This window comes from Patiria miniata, unplaced genomic scaffold, assembly GCF_015706575.1.
Source record: "Patiria miniata isolate m_02_andy unplaced genomic scaffold, ASM1570657v1 HiC_scaffold_1, whole genome shotgun sequence".
NCBI classification, from domain to species: domain Eukaryota; kingdom Metazoa; phylum Echinodermata; class Asteroidea; order Valvatida; family Asterinidae; genus Patiria; species Patiria miniata.
This window is the reverse complement of record NW_024037047.1, coordinates 7,085,955-7,107,215: the sequence shown is the minus strand read 5'-3', so window position 1 is coordinate 7,107,215 and position 21,261 is coordinate 7,085,955. Positions and strand designations below refer to the sequence as shown.

Here is a 21,261-nt window from a genome sequence, read left to right as displayed (position 1 = left end):
GAAGAATGGAAGGAACAGTTGTCTGGGTTGATAATTAGGAAGGCAGTGATGGTTAGCTAGAGACAATGCACCTCGTTGGCGCTTCATTCCGAAATACACTCAACAATCGATAATTTCATTGATTTCTTTTTAACCCTAAAAGGGCCGGGGGCGGAATCCGGCGCCACGTGCCGTGAAAACTGAATTTTCCCATATACGTCGTGTACACTGAATTACCATTCGTACATATGAATAATTAATTAGCCATAATTCCAAAACCCTTTGACCTATAGTCACGAAATTTCTTGGGTATGTTCATTATGAGTTGCTCTATGCATGTACCGAGTTTTAAAATTTTTCGTCACTCGATGGCCGAGATCTTAGCCGCCCCCCCCCCCGGCTGTGAGGGTCAAAATATTCAACCCGGCCCTTTCAGGGTTAAAAGTTGGAAGTAAACAACTGTAATTACTAGACTTGAAATTAGAGTCGCCACAAGTCCTCCCGAGACAATCACAAGTCAATCATACAGGCAGGCCTTCAAGCTTATTCAACACTAATTGGGTCTAAGGGTCTAGGTACTCAACTGAGTCAATTTGTTGAGCCAGTGTAAGGCTGAGCTGGGCATATAAGATTATTTGGATTGATCCGAAAAGTACCCGGTAACCTACCGAATTATTATCAGAAATCTTACTTGGATTAAAAGATTGTACTCATACTAAACAGCCCGTGAAACTATTCCGTCTGGCTTGCTGTCATTTAATTGAAAAAAATCAAGAAATGTGGAAGATTTTTTTTCCAAGGATCAGCTGATTTTTTTTATATTTTTTTTTTAATAAAGAGTGTTATTGACGAAATCGTGTTTCGCGATCAAAACGTTCCGCAAGGTTTTCATTATTTTCTCAAAAATGTACTATCCACTGAGCTGAAATTTCAACAGGTTAGGTTCTGAACATTCTTCTTTGGATTTTGTGCGGTGTTATTATTGAAAACGAACAGAATGCATGAAAAGCAAATGATTTTATGTGCTTGCAGGATAATTTGAAAAAAGAAGTACCAGGGACATCCTTGTTCACCCCCGGCTATACTAGGGACTTGACTTGTGATTGGCTATTCAATGACATGTGATTGACACAATTACAACTCAGTGCATCTCCAAATAATCTGTCTTCATTATTCTTTGAACTATATATAAGCTGACAACCCTACAGGTTTTTCGCTTAAACTTCGCCAATCATCGAAATTTGAGGAAATATGAAGTACCTTGGCCTTGGGCCAATAGTAACAGATAACTTGATGATAAATGGTTTCTGTATATAGACGGCTCTGAGTTGTCCACATATTTACAAATACTGGCCAAATAATGCTACACTATACTATCCCATTATCTATGGGATAGCCGCACTCTCCACTTGAAACACCCCCAAAGTCCTGAAATAATATTTGTTAATTTATTTATAAATTTTCTTCATGATTTTTTTCGAAGCTTTTCTATCATCCGGGAACTTACTCTCTTCTCTTTGTTGTCTAACCAATGGGAGACCTTTGAGACGTTGGTGGCAGCAAACACACCAGTCCTTTTCAATGGTTTATGTTATGTTTAAGCTAAAGCGCGCACGCTCAACATGACGCAAACAATGGAAAAAGGCCCGATTAATTGCTGCCACCAACGTCTCAAAAGTCTCCCATCGTTATCTCAAGAAATCAAACAAGCATCAATTTAGCACATTCGAAAGAAGAATTCTACTGTTAAATCCACAATTGCCTGGATATAGCTGCTTGGGCTTTTGATTAAATATGTCAAATCTATAACGATGAACTGACATTATTCTTACTTATTCATTAGCAAAAGCAGTTCAAATTGGGGTACTTGAAACAGCTTTTAACTTATACTTAGACATTTCTGAAGGCTTGAAAATTCTGCTTTAAAATAAATGCGCAAAACGTGGCGAGATACTTGTCAAACAAAAAAGTAAAGAAAAAATGAAATTTTGGAGGAAAATTCTCAAAACTGTCTTCAACAAAATGGAAAATAAACAAGCCATGTTTCAACTTTGAACCAAACTATTGGAAAAAGCTCGCACCTAATTCTAATAAACAAAACTTATACCATTTAACAAAACGGGGATAATAGTAAAACAAAAATCATTAAAAGAAAGAAGTCAATTAAAATTTTAGTAAGCCAATAAAATGTAGGTTTTCTTATAAATTCTGATCGTGTAGATGCTCACAATAATATTTTGAAGGAAATGAAACTCAATGAATGGGAAACGCAATGGTCATCTTTTCAGACTGACACCATTATGTCACAAGAGGGCGCCCTTCATCAATTTTACAAAATTTATTGCCAGAGCTCAATCTGTCGACGTATTTGCATACACTTTCGTTGGAAAATTACTGCATTAATTTTTGACTCTGGCCGTGCATTTCCCTGTATTTTTTTCCAAGTGATTTCCCAAGAAAGTGGTTACCATTTCCAGTGATTTCTCGGAATCCAAGTAAATAATTTAAATTGGAAGTTTCACACTGTGCATATAGGCATCATGATGGCCAAACCACAGCAGAAATGCCCGACAAGAAATCCCACAGTAACTGTGATGCTTGCTATTGTATGGCTTTTATATATAAGACACTCATTTAAACGACATGATTTCAACATTTTTCGATTCAAGTATTTTCAAAGTGCATTGCTGATATTTAGTTTAAAACAAGGCAATTTGTTTTGCTGGCTGCGGTACGTCTACAGAAAATAAATTTTCTCAAAACCCCTTTGGAATTTTGACTGCAAATATTTTTTATGGTTTCCAAAGTGTACGAAGGAAAAATCAAGTCAAAATTTCAGTATCATATTCGTCAGTTGTGTGGGATTACATTCAAACTTATTATTCAATGTACGGTGTAATATCAAATAAGAACCATGACCTCAGGCCAAAAAAAAAAGTCTCCGGTTTCTGGTATGCCCAAGCGTCGCCGTAGCCATGCGGGTCGGCAAAATGAATTTTTTTTTTTTAATGTAAGATGATGTCTCAAAACTGCCAAACCGACTGGTTTGACTGGAATCCTGCTGCTGCACAATTTTAACGTGTTTTTAGATGGGGTTACGATCGAGTATAAGCTTTATGTGGCCTCTCAGGACTCCCATATATTTTGCACTAAATTTAGTCGGGCACCATTTGCAGTCATCAGCCGACATTTGCAGAAAAAAAAAGTCAAAAAAAAACCACCAAAAAACGCATCGCCACACCACTTTGGGGGCAAGCTCCATATCAGAAACCGGAGACTTTTTTTGGCCTAATGAAGTTTATTTGTCACGTTTTTTGTTTATGTGGGCCATTTGAAACTGGAATTAAAATAACGTTGATCTTCTTATGCATAGGCCTGTGTCCCATTATTCCCCAGCTCATACTCCCAAAAGATTTATGCTCTGTTGCTACGGGCACCACCCGCATCATAGCGTCCCCAATCAGTAGCCAATCAGACAACAGATTCCGGTGGCCACAACCAAAGAACTGCAATCTGATTGGTTGACACCTCATCCCCTCCTTAACAACGACCCCTTGGCGATCCAAGAGCAAAATGAGTACCCAGTTGCCGTAGAAACCAGGTTTTGAAAACATAACCCTCATCGGAGGCAAGCACCCACAATGCCTTGGTAAAACTAGACTTGCTTCCAGTCACTTTATCACTCAAAGTGAATCCTCAGATTGAACTTTACAGTGAAAAAAAAACTGGTTTTGCGTGAAAACTGTTTCACCACTCAAACTGAAACGTTGCGTAACTAACCAATGAAATCACTGAAAGTGACCAGTTTGCAAATTGAGTTCTTTCTGCCATCTTCAGATTTTTGTCTTGACAAAAACCTTTGAAAACTTGGGTGTAGAAACGTCGTTCCAAGCCCAAAGCATGTCTGGTGAGACACACAACTGTTAACTGACTTACGAAGCCCATCGTTATACGAATGGAAAAAAAAATATGGTTAAAACCAAAAAAAATGAAAACGTTTACACCAATAATAATAATAATAATATTAAACAAGAGGTTAAATAGGAAAAAAATTGCTCAAAAATTTAAAAGTAAAAGAATAATGAATAAATGCCAAAAAAAGATAAAAGAAAAAAATAACAGTGGCTAAAGTCACCAACAAGACGACTCCATTTTGTGCATTCCACCGACAATACTTGTACCGCCCAATAAAGTCCATGGGTTTTGAAGGATTTGAGTTGGTAGGTATTGATTTTGTGGGATCTTTGATGGTAAAGGATTGATTTCGTGGCATCTGGGGAATGGCAAGGGATGAATTTGGAAAGATATGGGATGGATCTTGTCGGATCTTGCATGGCAAGGGATTGATTTTGTGGGATCTGGCATGGTAAGGGATGGATTTTGTGGGATCTGGGATGGTAAGGGATGGATTTCGTGAGATCTAGGATGGCAAGGGATAGATTTTGTAGATCTGGGATGTTAAGGAATTGGTTTTATCAGACCTGGGATGGTAAGGGATGGATTTTTGTAGGATCCAGCTTGGTAAGGGTTTGATTTTGAAGGATCTGGGATAATAAGCAATGGATTTAAGCAATGGATCTGGACTAAAAGGGATTGGTTTTGTGGGATCAGGGATGTAAGGGATTGGTTTTGTGGGATCTGAGATGTAACATGTGTAAGGGATGGATTTTGTGGGATCTGAGATGGTAAGAGATTGATATTTGGGATCTAGGATGGTAAGGCATTTCGTGGGACCTGGCATGACAAGAGATTGATTTTGTGGGATCTGGGATGGTAGGAGATTGATTTTATGGAATCTAGGATGCTAAAGGATGGCGTTTGAATGATCTGGGATGGTATAGGAATTAATTTTGAAGGATTTAGGATGGTTAGGGATACATTTTTGCAGGATCTGGAATGGGGAGGGTTAACAATGGATTGAAAACCTTGGGAAATACTTTGGCAGTACAAGTAGCTGCGGGGAAACAACCCACGTCGTCGCGTATTACTCACAGAACCACATGACCAACCCATGAGAACATTGGCCCAGTCCCTCGCATCCGCTCCCAGCCCCGGAAACCAGCGCAGTCCGGTTCATGGCGGGCCCTTATTCACACAATGCCAGGCAGTGGCCGGCACCAGACCCAATTAGTACTGGTTTCCCGCCCAGGCGGGTGTCCACTTTCTTGGGTGTGTGGACGTCGATGACCCTGGCGTCCCCGCACATGCCGTGCTCATTCCAACCCCAGGCCAACAGAACCTGGTCCTCTGAAACAGTAGGGAAACATTGCGAGTAACCTCCACTAGAAACTCCTGAGAGAAAACAGTCAATCTAAGGCGAGGCGTCATAAATAAATTAACCGTTCGCACGCGTGCGCACGCGTTCCTTCCCGTTCTGAACGGCCCCCGTTCCTTCCCGTGCCGAACGGCTTTTAGAACGCGTTCCGTAGATCGTGCTTGGGCAAGCTTCACTGAGGGGGTATTGTTATGTTAATCAACCGTTCCTTTGCGTGCGAGAACGGGAGCAGCACAACAAAGATGCGAAGAACAACTATGTGTATATACTTGTACAGAAAAAAAATCCGTTTTGGTTTGGAATTGAAATCAGATTTGGAATTTAAAAACCCGATATCGGAGCAAGCATTAAATAAAAAAAACATTTCAGAGTTTAGACAGCACGAGCAGGTATGAGGAGTTTGATAAGATTTATGCCTTTTTATCCTTAAATATCGTTGTCTGCCGCTGGGCGGGGCGAAAAAATATGTATGGTCTAGGTTATATTAAAAATGCGGAGATTGGAAGGGTTAAAAAAATATTTGGTGGGCGGCTACATGCTCAGAATAATATCAGCGAATTATAAATCGAATATTCAAGGTTTTTACATACTGATAGTAAAGTTTGCAAAGGACTGCTTTCCCCGTTCAAGGTGCCCGTATTTTTATACGTCCCCCCTGTACTGTACGGGCTAGCCTGTAACGATGAGAAAGTTTGTCGGATACTTTTAGTGCCGATGAGCTCTTCGTGTGTGCAGAGACCGTGACTGGCCTTTTGTTGTATAAGAACGCGTTCGGAACGGGATGCCGTGAGCACGCGTGCGCGTTCGAACGGTTAATTTATTTATGACGCCTCGCCTAACTGTAAACTGGCCAGCCCTCTAATCTATCTTAATCGTTTGTCCAAACAGTGGCTTTATAATCTCTAACGCTTAGTGTAATAAAGCCACATGTGCTGTCACACAGCTGATATTGACAAGTGCAGGGGATTAGCCGCAATATCTGATAACAGGGGCCAGTTTGTTGACAAAGGGATTAACAAGATGAGAGTGTACTGCTACAATTAAGTACTGTATTCTTTCCGAGTTTACAGGCCCTAACTCGGAAAGCTACTAGAAGCACTTACAACTGATGAAAAAAAGGACATTAGCTGGGTTGATTCTAGATGAGGACTGGCCGACTGGGCCATAAGACAGGCCCAAGACATTTCAGCTATCCTCAAATGGTTTGTTTTGGTTCTTCTGGAAAAGTAGGCTAAAGAAGAATAACACAATCGAGCAGGGTGGATTTTAACCCCTTGTCGCCGGGTTTTTACGCCTCACTGCACAGGCTTACATGCTTCACTGCACAGAGCCTAACAGCTGCCCACAGACGAAACCCGACGCTAAGGGGTTAAATAAGAACTGTGCCATAACACAGCACCCACTACTATAACTTGTGTAGCAGGGGGTGGCGGGGTTATGGAGGGGGGCTGGACACCATCTTCCTATGGGGGCGCTGTTCAAACCGGACAATCACGGGCACTATCGGACAATAGGTGGCACTTTTCAGGGCGACAGCATTGCCGACATTTGTGCGAAGTTCCAAAACAGGGCATTCGTTAAAAAAGGCCGCTGGTGAAAAAAGGGCACTCGTGTTAAAAAAAGGGCACTCTTTACAAAATAAAGGGGGGGGGGGTTTAAATAGTATGAAAGTAGTATGAAACGACTGGGAATATATCTTTTTCCCCTGGACTGGAGGCCAGTCCATCGCAGGTTACTCCACAGCTAATGCCGGTACCCATTTATTCTCCTGGGTGGAGAGAGGCAAATGGGGGTAAAGTAGCTTGGCCAAAGACACAACATATGACCAGCAGCTGGATTCGAACCCCTAACCCTCCGATCATGGAGTCACGAACCCTAACCCCTAGGCCACACTCCCCACCTTTATAATAAAAACAAAAGGAATATGATGGATTCTATCAACAAAAACAACCAAAAAAAAGAACACAAAATGTAATTAAAAAGCACAATGAAATACAGTTTTATGAAGTCATTTACCTGTTATAGCCAGATTATGCTCAGCTCCACATGCAATCTACACAGAAAGAGAAACATGAAAATGTAATCATAACTTTCAGGACCCCATTCCTATATAACACTGCGAGATTCACCCAAACAGCAGACTAAATGACACTGAAAAGTGACATTCAGATATTTCTTGACACATCCTTCTTGGCTATCAGCAGGTGTAGTTTTTGTGGCAAAAGGGCAGGACTTTGATTTATGGGGGAAACTACGGGGTAAAAGGAGGATGACCACAACCAGAAAACACACTCGAAAACCAAGAAGACGACTGCCGAAACTGGTAAGAAAATTTGCATTTTCTGCCAATGTCCGTTACAAAATGATTAAAACCCAGTCCCACAGTAAAATAAAAAGATTCTCCAAATCATAATGAAAACAGTTGCACTTTTGTATACGTGCAAGTTGTGGTTCACACTCGCCTTGCACGTATACAAAAGTGCAACTTTTTTTCGGTACCATTTGTCATAAATTGCATTATTTTGTACACAATATCACTGTTTTGGGCCAAACAAAGAGTATGGCTGGATTGCTAAGGCATTTCTGCACTGGTCAGTTGTAATTTGAGCAAGATGTGCCCAGTAGTTTTTGAGTTAGACAAAAAAGTATCAAGCAGGAACTTTCTTTTTGGTTGAGTGAAGGTAAGATCAATACTCGACCAGGTATTTTTTTTTTAACTTTTGTTAAAATTATTTTGTTATATATAAACGAAAACACCACAATAACTTCAAGTATCGCGTTACCATTTTCTCGCTATATTTCAGTGGGAAAAAAATTGGATATCGAGCATGCCTAGACTCAGCCCTAGCTTTGTGTTTACTGCAACGTCATCTCAATTCCACCATGCGTACTTCACACGGTGTAGTATAGCATGAATGGAACCGGAAGTTAACGCAACTCGAGCGTTTATCTAATGGGCGCTGGTAATCAGTGGTGCGCGCGCGTGTATGACGTTTTTAACCAACGAGTAATATGGACTCATACCTGACTACAGCCTTGGAGTGTTGGCACCTCGATGGGTGTGCAGCTGTATTTGCTGGGACTCTGCTCTCCGTTGTCTTCGCCGGGTTCCCCTTCCGCCTCCGCGTCTCCCCCCTCTGGTTCCGTCGGGCAGCCCAGCTGGCCGTAGTCGTTCCGTCCCCATGCGACCACCGTTTTGTCATCTGGGTCAACAATGCACATGCAATCAGTGTTAATACTAATAATAATGGATACTGATGTATCCCTTTAAATTAATTTAATTAATTAATCTAAGATCAACAGGGGCGGATCCAGGAATTTTTGCAGGGGGGGGGGAGGCTTTCATCTGCAAAAAAATCAGAAATGTGGACAGGTTATTTTCTCCGGACACTTGGCCTCCGAAAATCAATAGGCGGGTGTGGGGGAGGGTACCATACTTTCATTGGGGGCGCTGTTCAAATCCGACCATTATTAACACTATATCGTAGAATAGTGTACAAATAGCCCCTAACAAAGCTGGCTCTGTCCGTATTTTGTGCAAAGGTGGACATTATTACCAGTAATTGTATTTTGGCTGTTGGGGGGGGGGGGGGTTCGCATTATATTTCATGAATTTCATGTGGGGGAAATTTTTTGTGACAGAGCTGGGTTTTGTTGGACCCCCCCCCCCCCCCCCCCCCCCCCCCCCCCCCCGGATCCACGCCTGATCAAAGCACTTTACATTATTATTACCCCTGATCCTCGGGCCAATGAAAAGTTATAAAGAGAATCTCAGCTCCCTGAGGAGTATACAGCACGATGCAGCCATTTCGGTGCAAAGCAGCTAAAATTCAATCACACTATTAAACCACCTCTGCTCTCACAGGTACCCATTTACTCCTAAGTGGGGAGAAGCAGTGAGTGACAAAGTGCCTTGCCCATAAGCGGACAGGTGTTTTCCCCAAATTCCCTGAGTTTTACCCGACTGGAAAAACGGAATCTCATTTTAAAGGTTTTCCCTGATTTCCAGAGTGGCTGCAAACCATGCAGTGGTACATGGGTTCGAATCCTGACAGTGGGAACATGGTGCTTGTGCTCTTGAGCAAGGCACTTTACCATTATTGCTTCGTCCTTCGGATGGGACGTAAAGCCGTAGGTCCCCTGTGTTGTGTAATGCACGTTAAAGAACCCAGTAACACTAAGAGAAGGGGTTTGCCCCGGTGTTTCTGGCAGTGGCTGCAATATGCGCCGCACCACCTTGTAAACCCTTATAAAGGTGCTACATAATGGGTCTCATATTTCTCATGTACTTCATTCACCAGTCTCTAAAAACAGACATAATTTCCAGGGCCTTGAGTACCTAATTGTTGGTAGATATGTGCGCTATGGGCTCGGTACGCCATCGAAAGAGGGCGGGACATTTCGCTGGTTGACGCGCACCGTTCCTTGTGTGTGACGCACGTACACCAGGGGATTTGTTTCATGTACGCCCAGTGGCCGTGCTTCGTGGCAAATGAATTGCAGTCAGGCAAGATGGCGTCGGTCGGTCACCCCAACTGTACTTCCTTTGACGGTGAGGGGGTATGTGTGAACGGAGCGGATATATGACTAAGTTAGAAGCTTACCGAGCATTGCAACCATGTGTGTCCATCCCGAGTGTATCCTGAGGACGGACCGACCTCCAAAGAACTCCCTGTCCAGGGCTTTTGGGAGGGGAATGATGTCAGCTTTGGCTACGCTGTCTGACGACGGCTCCTCACCGAGCTGTCCCCGCTTGTTCTCCCCCCACACGTAGACTACCCCCTCGTCTTGGGGGCAAAACAAGAACAACAGAGACAAACTGAGTTTCTTTAACCATTTGGGCAATTCCACGGAATTATAAATCTCAATGCAAAAACTTCAAAAGATCCAAATGCCACAAATGAAACATGCAAATCATTATGAAACTTATTTTCTGTATTTCATTGGAATATAGTTTATTTCGAACAATGTTCAACTGTTCAGCTGTTACTTTTTAACTGAATTTTTTTTTTATAATTATGTACACAAAAACTGAACTTGTCTGACCTTGTCCAACACCACGATTTGCTCTAAAGCAAAAGAATTGAATAATTTCTTTTTTAAATCATTGTATTAATAAACTGATACCGATTATCAGAATTAAAGTCCTCTTTACGATTGTAACTATAATTATGCACACTGTTGAATTGTCCAAAATGAACGTCCGACACTGTGGAACTGCGCCATAATAAAAACAACCGGGGAGTCAAGTTTCCCCAGTGGTTACTTTCCTCGCCTTCCACCTCTATGGCCCGGGTTCCCTCCTACCCTGGTCTACATGTGGATTGGGTTTTCAGTACCTGCTTGATTCCGTGGGTTTGCCCCAGAATATTTATTTAGATTTTCACTCTCACTAACTAAAATGCACATTTCTGTATCCTCATCTCTCCACAGCTTTCCTCAGGCTTGTATACTACAATGCCATGGGGGCTTTTGAGAATGCTTGGTTGCATTACCAACAATAAATATTGAATAAATAAATATTATTATAAAAAAATAAAATAATGATGGCTTTGCCTCCAGAGCGACTGAAAGTCTTGGGCGTACTGAAACAGCGTGGGCCACATCACAATGGTTCACTTTTTAACCTTCCCAAATCCTCCAAAATGCTTTTTTGCAAAATGGATGATTTTGCAGGATTAAGGCTATATGGCAAAAAGGTGCGGCTGATTTTGGAGGATGCACTGTGTCAAGGTCTTGGGGTGGTTCTTGTGTTGTTTACGCTCAGCCATGCATAAATTTAGGCCTAGATTATACGTTTAATCGTCCGCACTGCTCCAGGATGTCACTGGCTCTGCCTCAACCTATTGACAGTGCGTGATCACCCCTCCAAGGACTACATTCAAGAAATAACGGAGGGTTTTGCAGGATTGAGCCTGTATGCAATTTTTACATGGAGGGGGTTGGAGGATTTTGCAGGATGAGGTTGCATCCTAGCAAACATGCCTAGCATAAATGCAATCCACTTTCGCCATTCAATCAAGGATGTGAGAGTGGTATTTACTGACTAATTCGCATGCTGCCCTCAACGGTTGATGCAGAGCGCCAATAGCATGAACCCTAACTCCCTAGCGTCTTTTACTAGGAACTGGACCAATCCCCTCAAAATCCATCAATCACTGTGCGTCAATACAAAACTGTACATGACATTACGGAATCCACCACTGACGCACTGGTTGACATTCATGGACTTGCTACACATGGCTTTTATCACAATAGCAGTACAGGAAGCTAGGCAAAACCAATCGGATACCCCTAGCACTGCTTCAGGCCATTAGGCCCAAGTCTATCGTACTCCATCAATATTTAGTCACGCCAGGCCTTCTGGACCAGGTCCCCACGAAATCCATCAAAATTGGGGATGGATTTTGATGGAGATGGGGTGGTTAGGGTTAAGGAAGACTTACCAGATAACCCTACACTGTGGTTTGCTCCGGCTGCAGCCTGTACTATCTTGACCGTCTCCTCGCCAAAGTCAACTGTGAAGAAAAAGGGAAAACAATTTCACACACTCGGTGTTCTCCAACTTTGAAAATTAAAGGTCGGTGCGCAGTCAAAAAGCGGTGCTGGGGGTGCTATTTTCAGATGAACATGTAATTTATGTATGGATAACAGCTTTTAGGCCATTTCTAAAACAGTAACAGTTAAGTACAATACTGGCTCAGCATTATCTTTTTTAATACATCAGTGACCAGGGACTCTGAGGCAGTTTGGCCTTGAGACTTTTGACCTGATTGATTGCTATAATGGGCAGGCTTGTCAGTTTGACAAGTGGTGCATGTTACTGCTTTTGGCAGAGTTTCTGGCCAAAGTATACCCTAGAGGGTAAGGGTAGTCCCACTTGTGTGTCTTTTTTTATTATTATTAAAAAAAATTTAAAGCATGGCGGGCAACTTTTTAAGCATGGCCGCAACTTTTGAAGCTTGGCGGGCAACTTTTTAAGCATGGCGCCAACTTTTGAAGCTTGGCTGCAACTTTTGAAGCATGGCGGGCAACTTTGTAAGCATGGCGGCAGCTTTTTAAGCATGGCGAGTGCCTCAGAAAGCAAGGCAGGGCACCAGGTTATTCTTACAGGTTGGAGAACACTGTACACTCTTTACACTCAATTCTTTGGAAGGCTTTTAGGAAAAAAATGTGAGAAAAGTTTGCTTGGGCCAGACTCGAACCCACGACCTCCTGCTTATTAGTGCAAATGTCTTATCACTCGACGATCAAGACTGCCAGGAAAAGCTGGCTGGTTTAAATGTGCTAAGGCAGTGTGCACCCCAACCAGCCACTATTTGGTAAGATGGAATTTTTACTGAAGTTAAAATCTCCCCCTGAAAAATAGGAGGTGGAATTTTAATGATAGTTAGTGTTAGTTAGGTTTAGGTATAGTTAGTGTAGAAATAGGTAGTTGCAATTTTTTACCTGGTTGGGGTTGGTCCGACTTCTCAGGCACCACGCGTAACTCCGCCCCCGCCTGACCTCCTGCTCGCGCCTGGTCGTCAAACCGTCCCAGTTGACCTTTGACACCACTCCCCCAGGACCAGACCCGGCCGTCCTCCGTCACGGCCAGGGAATGCCTCAGGCCAGCAGCGATGTCTACGACTTTTTGCCCCGAGGGAAAAGCCTGTGTAAGAAATGCAGAAACGCGGTTTTGGGTACTGGTCAATATTTAGTTTTATATAAACGACATACAGATCCTTGTCATTTGATTGGTGGAACTCACATCACGTGACATTCGTTATTACTATTATCATATGGGTTTGAATCCTGACAGGAAACATGGTGCTTGTGTTCTCATGGCTCGTGAAATCGGCTGCCCGACGTCCCGGGACAACCAAAATATTTTTTCGGGCAACCAAAACTTCCAGGTTGCCAGCCTGGCGGGCAACCACTTTTTTTCACCGATACTCACACATTTTTACACTTTATTTTAGTCCATGGGATTTTCGAAAGTTCCAGAATCCCATACATGTGCACAGCATCAAACACTAATCATGATATTAATATGGACATTTTGACTCAGCTGAGTCATATTATTAGGATTTGGCTTTCAATTTTAGGCAATATTTATTGGGCAACTGAAAATGAAATTCGGGCAACCAGATTTTAAGCACCCCTGCCCGGAGGGTGACTACATTTTAAAACACTTTGCAAGGCCTGGTTCTTGGGCAAGATACTTTACTACGAGTGCCCCTCTCCATCCAGGGGTATATAAATGGAAACCTGCGAAGGTGAGAGGCCAGATTGCGCTGGTCTCGAGCTGCTGCAGAAATGGCCTGATTAAAGCTACAGTCCATCATTTGTAATTTGTGCATTTTGTTCGTTTGAAGCAACAAAAGAGTTCAAAATCTAATGAAGGATACTGAGCAACTAACCCGATGAAATTTCAGCTAAGCTTCAGCTGTACATTCCGAGAAAAACAGCATTCTAAGATCTCAATTTCAAATCAAAAGTTACTGAATCATGTTTTGAATTGTTTTGAATTGCAGCTATACGCGACGTCGCGCACTGATCCGACGAATTATAACAACCGCGCGCGCGTGTGCGTCGTTCCAATACTTGTGCGCGCTGCGCTGAATAACAAAACGAACTACTAATTTAAATTTTCCTACGGTGCTTCTTAAGAATCACCGTTGGAAATGCCTTCTTTCGTTAATTACTTCAACATGACAGCTTCCCAGAAAGAATAATTTCACAGGGAGTTTAATTCCCTTACTATCTTTCAACCAAGTATGTTTTTCAACAATAATTTCGCCAGTTACTTTTCGGATGGCTGCAAATGATGGACTATAGCTTTAACACGGGTAATATTGTGAAACGAGGCGGGGGAGGCAGGTGTGCCGCCTGTCGCCCGCTTCGGGGTCGAGCAACTCATGAACACATACATACACATACACACATTTTCTTCTTTATAGTGTAGCGGTCATGCTTTGAGACTTTGGTAAAAAGCACTCTATAAGCATCACATTACAACATGTATTATCATTATTTTCAGTCCCTGTCTGATTTTGCTGGTTCCGCTGAAATATCATTCTTGGGTTTTCCTCCCACCTCCAAAACTGCCATTATCAGAAACAATGCCATGAGAAAGAACTAAAACTAAATCATTTAAAAGAATGAAATATGTAAATAATGGATTAACTCACCGGAATTCTGGCCGGTCTCCTCGCATTCTGGGCAAGCTGACCAAACATGTTGGACCCCCAGGAGAACAAATGGCCTTTATCTGATAACAGAGAGAATAGAGGGATGTACAAATGAAATCAGTGAGATACATGTAATAATAATAATAATAATAATTTGGGAGGCTAATCATCCTTACTCGCAGCTGGTATGCTGAATTGCGAAGGACGCGTCTACAACGTGGTCAGGCCGCTGGCACGTAAAGGCGCCTATGGCTGCCGGCCACATCGACCCATATATGACCACAGAGCACAGCCTGAGAAACCGAATGGCCCGGAGAAAAACCCACTTGTGGCACAGAAGAGAACCAACGCACAACTCTACTCACATGTGATCCGCGGCGCGGCCAGGATCCGCGGCCAGGATTCGACCCGAGTCACCTTGGTGAGAGGCGAGCGCTTTACGCACAAGCCACCCATGCCACCCTAATTGGCAAAGTACTGCATCATGTCCCACATCGCGTCAGCCATTCCCTTTACCTGTTATTGCTAGTGTGTGGTCCCATCCGCATGTGACTTTGACGATCCGTGGGAGGTCTGGTACCTCGACGAGCCTGTACATGTTCTGTGTGTGACCCAGGCCCAGTTGGCCCTTGAAGTTACTACCACACATGAAGACTTTGCCACTCTCTATGGATAAAAGCAAACAAAACATGTGTTGTCACAATGACCATCACAAATCCCTTACAATCAGAAATCATTACAAATTCAACACCTGGAGTCGGAGTTGTAGTGAAGTCTTCACAAGACAATCAGAATTCAATTTACAACTCAGGTAATGAAAAAAACAGGGGATTCTTGAGAAAAAAAAGAGGAATGCCTTTGTCAAATGTCATTTGGACAGCTTGTCACGTGACTTCAGAATAGATGACTTGACCAGCTGAGATAGACATGTGACTGACTTATGATTGACTTGTGGTCGAAACGTGATTGACTTGTGACTGACTTGTGATTGACTTGTGACTGACTTGTGATTGACTTGTGACTGACTTGGACTGACTGGTGACTGACTGGTGACTGACTGGTGACTGACTGGTGATTGGCTTGCAATTCATCTGCAACTGACTTGGCCCTTGATTGACATTTGATTGGCCTGTAATTTACTTATGATTGACTTGTGGTGGAGAGGTGATGGACTTGTGAGTAACTTGTGACTGACGTGTGATTGACTTGTGACTGACTTGTGATTGACTGGTGACTGAGTTGTGATTTGCTTGTGACTGACTTGTGATTTGCTTGTTATTCATCTGCAACTGACTTGGCCCTTGATTGACATTTGATTGGCCTGTAATTTACTTATGATTGACTTGTGGTGGAAAGGTGATGGACTTGTGATTGACTTGTGACTGACTTGTGATTGACTTGTGATTGACTTGTGATTGACTTGGACTGACTTGTGATTGGCTTGCAATTGACTTGTGATTTGCTTGTTATTCATCTGCAACTGACTTGGCCCTTGATTGACATTTGATTGGCTTGTAATTGACTTATGATTCACTTGTGGTGGAAAGGTGATGGACTTGTGATTGACTTGTGACTGACTTGTGACTGACTTGTGACTGACTTGTGACTGACTGGTGACTGACTTGTGATTGGCTTGCAATTCATCTGCAACTGACTTGGCCCTTGACTGACATTTGATTGGCCTGTAATTTACTTATGATTGACTTGTGGTGGAGAAGTGATGGACTTGTGAGTAACTTGTGACTGACGTGTGATTGACTTGTGACTGACTTGTGACTGACTTGTGATTGACTTGTGATTGACTTGTGACAGACTGTGACTGACTTGTGACTGACTTGTGACTGACTTGTGACTGACTTGTGATTGACTTATGATTGACTTGTGGTCGAAAGGTGATTGACTTGTGACTGACTTGTGACCGACTGGTGACTGAGTTGTGATTGACTCGTGACTGACTTGTGATTTGCTTGTTATTCATCTGCAACTGACTTGGCCCTTGATTGACATTTGATTGGCCTTTAATTTACTTATGATTCACTTGTGGTGGAAAGGTGATGGACTTGTGATTGACTTGTGATTGACTTGGACTGACTGGTGACTGACTTGTGATTTGCTTGTGATTTGCTTGTAATTCATCTGCAAGTGACTTGGCCCTTGATTGACATTTGATTGGCCTTTAATTTACTTATGATTCACTTGTGGTGGAAAGGTGATGGACTTGTGATTGACTTGTGATTGAATTGGACTGACTGGTGACTGACTTGTGATTGGCTTGTGATTCGCTTGTGATTTGCTTGTAATTCATCTGCAACTGACCTGGCCCTTGATCGACATAATGATTGGCTTGTAATTGATTTGTGACTGACTTTTGAATAACTTGTGACTGACATGTGATTGGCTTATTGACTTGCGGTGAAATGATGATGGACTTGTCGTTAACTTGTGGCTGATTTCTGATTGACTTGGGAATAACCGAGTTGTGGTTGAGTTGTGACCGACTTGTGATTTGCTTGCAATTCACCTGCGACTGACTTGTCCCTTGATTGACTTTTGATTGGCTAGTGACTGACTTGTGACTGGCTTCTGAATGACTTGTAATTCACCAGCGACTGACTTGGCCCTTGATTGGCTTGTAATTGATTTGTGACCGACATGTGATTCACTTATGATTGACTTGTGTTAAAGGGAAAATACAACATTTGCAAACATCAAAAAATAAAACTACCAAATCATTTTGAAATACCTTGCTGGACTGCTAGTGAATGACAGTGTAAAGCATCCTGTAAAATCATGGCACCTGGTATACTGTCATTTTCAAGAAAAGTGGTATTTTTGTATCAATTTCCAACGCTGGTCGGTCGAGCAGCGTTGGAAAAAACTGGCTTTATTTCCAAATACTGGCCCCAATTGACCATCGCGCTTGTTTGCAATCGTTTACACACCTATGAACGGGTACAAGCCAGCTAGACTGGTTCCCTGACCTTACAATTCCCCAATGTATGTAAACTGCTCTGTTTCTTCTTATATGGAGTCAGGGAACCAGACTACAGGAAAATGATTGTTTTTCTTGGTTTTTATAGCATTTTCAAACCCAAAACCTCAAAAAAGTATAAAAACTATATATTTTCAACCCCCCAATTCCATCCATTTCTGAAAATTACAGCAAAAGCAAATGATGTATATTCCCTTTAAATGTGATGGACTTGAGATTAAATTGTGACTGACTTGTGATTAAATTGTGACTGACCTGTGACTGATTTGTGACTGAGATCAGAATGAATTGCGACTATACCTTGTGATTAACTTGTAACTGACTTATAATTGACTTGTGATTGACTTGTGATTGACCTGCGACTGGCTTGTGACTGACTTGTGACTGACTTGTGACTGACTTGTGACTGACTTGTGGCTGAATAAGCCTGTGTACTGATGACATCACACGTTGTTTACTTGTGCGCTTTTCTATGGGGCTACGAAACAGTAATCCCACCAGGCTCCCATAAGAAAGCACACGTGTTCAAACAAAGTGTGACGTCATCAGTACAGAGGCTTATCGTGACTGACTTGTGATGACTTGAATTACTGCCTATACCTGTCAACAAGGTTGTATGCCCAGCTCCCCCAGCGAGTGAAACGATGCCTTCGGGTGGGTGGTCAACCACTTCTGGTATTAGGCAGTCTCGTGTGTGCCCCAATGCCAACTGCCCAAAGCTATTGGCCCCCTTTGGATAGAAACAGAGTAATTTACTTCACAACCTGATTCAATATCAACGATTTGGCACTCGGACCAAAGATAAGATGGCATTTCCAGCATGGAGCTCCATGGTGCCAGCATCTTATATGGAGTAATTGCAGAATACCCCGCCACTCGAAAATACACCCCTAAATTCTCTGGCTACGAGGTTGGAATCACTGGAAAAGAAACAATTCAAGTCCATGCCAGCTACGCGGATACTGAGTGGGGGTCCATTATTTGAGAACGAAGCAACACAAAAGGAATGGGAGTTGCTGAAAAAAAATCTAAGTCCAAACCAACCACCCTGTTGGCGGCTACGCGGATACGGAGTGGGAGTCCCCTTGAATATGCTTGAAAACGAAGCAACACAAAAGGAATGGGAGTTGCCGAAAAAATTCCAAGTCCAAACCAACTACCCTGTTGGCGGCTACGCGGTTACGAAGTGGGAGTGCAATGGAGCATGACGCATAGTACATACAAGTAGCGCTGAGAATGTTTATTGAGGTCAACCAACCGTGACCTCGTAGCCGGCTACGAGGTGGATAGATCGAGTGGCGGGGTATTCTGCAATTGTGCCTCTTCGCCTCCACTTGTTCAGAATAACAATTTAGAAAATAACACCGTAGGGATCTATTCTTACTGTCCAAGGGTGAATTTTGAATAGGAAATCAATAACAAATCAAGCCCAGCTAGCCCACTGAGTGACGTGACCATGCTGATGCTAGCACCATAAAAGTTGCTCAAATACGGAACTGATCCTCCATATTGTGAGCTGCACAGCGGTGATAGCAACATGCGAGGAAAAGCTGTTTTGAGGAAATTGAAAGCCTATCATGTCTACACTTCGCTCGTACCCACCTAGCCCCATAAATGTGGCCTATTTACTGGACTGCCTCCGTAAACATAGGCCACACATCCACATGTACAAAAACGTGTCGACTTTGCCAAATTTTGATTTTCACATTTAGACTTACTTTGTAGGTTTTTTTTGCTTTAGAAGCATTCTCACCCTCTATATAGGCTAATCAGAAAGTGCTGCCTTTTTCAGATGTCCATTTTTCGTGAAATTTCCAGATACATTTGCACACGTTTGAGTATCAAAATTTCAACATGAAATTTCACAAAAATTAGACATCTGAAAAAGGCAGCACTTTCTGATTAGCCTATACCTATAGAGGGTGAGAATGCTTCTAAAGCAAAAAAAACCTACAAAGTAAGTCTAAATGTGAAAATCAAAATTTGGCAAAGTCGACACGTTTTTGTACATGTGGATGTGTGGCCTATGTTTACGGAGGCAGTCCAGTAAATAGGCCACATTTATGGGGCTAGTACCCACCGTGCTACCAATGTCAAGTACATAGGTCCTATAGCCTACAGGGTGCTGGGAAACGCTAATTTCTTCGGGATGCATGACGTAATTACTTCAAGCCCCCCTTGAAACATTTATTATTTTATATTGACTCCAACGTTTATTAAATTGCAGAGTAATTCTTTTTTTGATTCGTAGCTCTGGAGGAGGAAAACATGTTTCAACCTGACGCCACTTTTTCCTTCATATATCATGTGTATCATCTCAATGAAGGTCAGTCATTGCAAAAATGATGATAAGACATGAACCTGGGACTGAGAAACATTTCCAATTTTGTTAGGAAATACTTGGAAAATTTCTTGACTCTCCACAGACTTTGAACACAACCGCTGAAGTGGCATCAGGTTGCAATAATTTTGTCTCTGGAGGATTTTTTAAAGGGAAATAAAGACCCAAACTGTAAAATGGTCTGATTCCCGTCTCGTGAATACGATAACGAAGTCACAACACTAAGCAGCTATATGACGGTTAAAAAATTTGAAGTCCCAAAATATAGTCGTGTTCCCTAACGTGGCGCACTTCGAAGCTTACCCAACTTTCCTCGTGTAGTGTTGCCAAACCTCTGTGTTGACAAACCTCAAATTCATGCAGTGAAAAACTGGTACTTTTACCTTATTAATGCCTGCTATTTAACCTCTGTGAACAATTTCGGTTTCATAAAATTTAAGCCGAAATTGAAAAACGGTGGCGTCCGGAAATTGGGCACAAATTGGCAGAGTGTTCCCTAACGTGGCGCACTTAAATAAATCTCGGAAAATTCCAAATTAACATTTAAGAATTTCTGTAAACTTGATAAATTTTGATAAGTCATTATTATCTCTACTTACATACCCAGCCAGATATTTGTCAGAAAATTATTTTCTTATTTTTCGGGGCATTTTCAAAGGGTTCACTTTGCACTTGAAAATAAAATCGGAAAATCACGCCAAAAGAAATTTTTCTTTTAACTTTGTAGCGGGTAAATAAACTCGCGATTTATAAACGGGAGTGTTTAGAACTTGATGAAATTTCACTTTCTGTGAAATTTCAGTTAAAACTTTTGCTGTAGCTAGGTGCTACAGGCGAAAAATCAAAGTGCGCCACGTTAGGGGCCGCGCCACGTTAGGGTACATCAACAATACAGTATTACAAACAAATATTAAAACCCAGTCACTGCGCATGTTCAGTCAATCAGTGGCACTGGCAGTGCCTATCCTATCTGGCAAAATATCGTTTACTAAAAAAAAGCTGGATCCAGCTGAATATCCACTGCCAAAATATATACAAAGCAAAACCTGCCACAACCACTGTGAGGGCGCTCTACACACAGGCTAAGTGTCTATTTACACTGCACTGCATTCGACATGTTCACCAGACGCAGTGCAGCATCAGCTGATTTTAGCTCATTTTTCCACATTTAAATCAGGGAAATGTGAGGCAAAAAAACTTCAATCACATTCAGTCGTATACTTTGTTTCAAATACAACACCACTTATGAAATGAGAAGTTCAAACTGTCTTCTTTTACGAGACCTACAAATATCAAAACCAAAACAGACGTACCCAGGCCAACAAACTTCCACTGGAGGCAGCCATGTTGACATCCCACAGTGCATTTCGGCACCGTGATATGCAAATTGGACTTCTGGTCACATGACAATCTCTATTTAAACTTTAATCAGTTTTTATTTATGGTGGAATCTTTTTTTAAATGTTGTAATGATCAAAAAGAAATCATTGTTAAAAATAAA

The 21,261-nt window shown here is 42.2% G+C and overlaps 1 protein-coding gene across 1 annotated transcript; it reads right to left on the bottom strand.

Annotated features, from left to right (window-relative positions):
• Positions 1-3,369: 3,369 nt before the first annotated feature.
• LOC119721268 (secretion-regulating guanine nucleotide exchange factor-like) lies at positions 3,370-21,143 on the bottom strand. Its single transcript, XM_038191261.1, has 10 exons — positions 21,074-21,143; positions 18,020-18,149; positions 14,944-15,093; positions 14,428-14,507; positions 12,704-12,905; positions 11,701-11,772; positions 9,859-10,041; positions 8,279-8,457; positions 7,271-7,307; positions 3,370-5,226 (listed from the first exon to the last, which is right to left on the bottom strand). Exons 1-10 carry the CDS (start codon positions 21,104-21,106, stop codon positions 5,066-5,068), a joined length of 1,227 nt encoding a protein of 408 aa, XP_038047189.1. The 5' UTR covers positions 21,107-21,143; the 3' UTR covers positions 3,370-5,065.
• Positions 21,144-21,261: the final 118 nt, after the last annotated feature.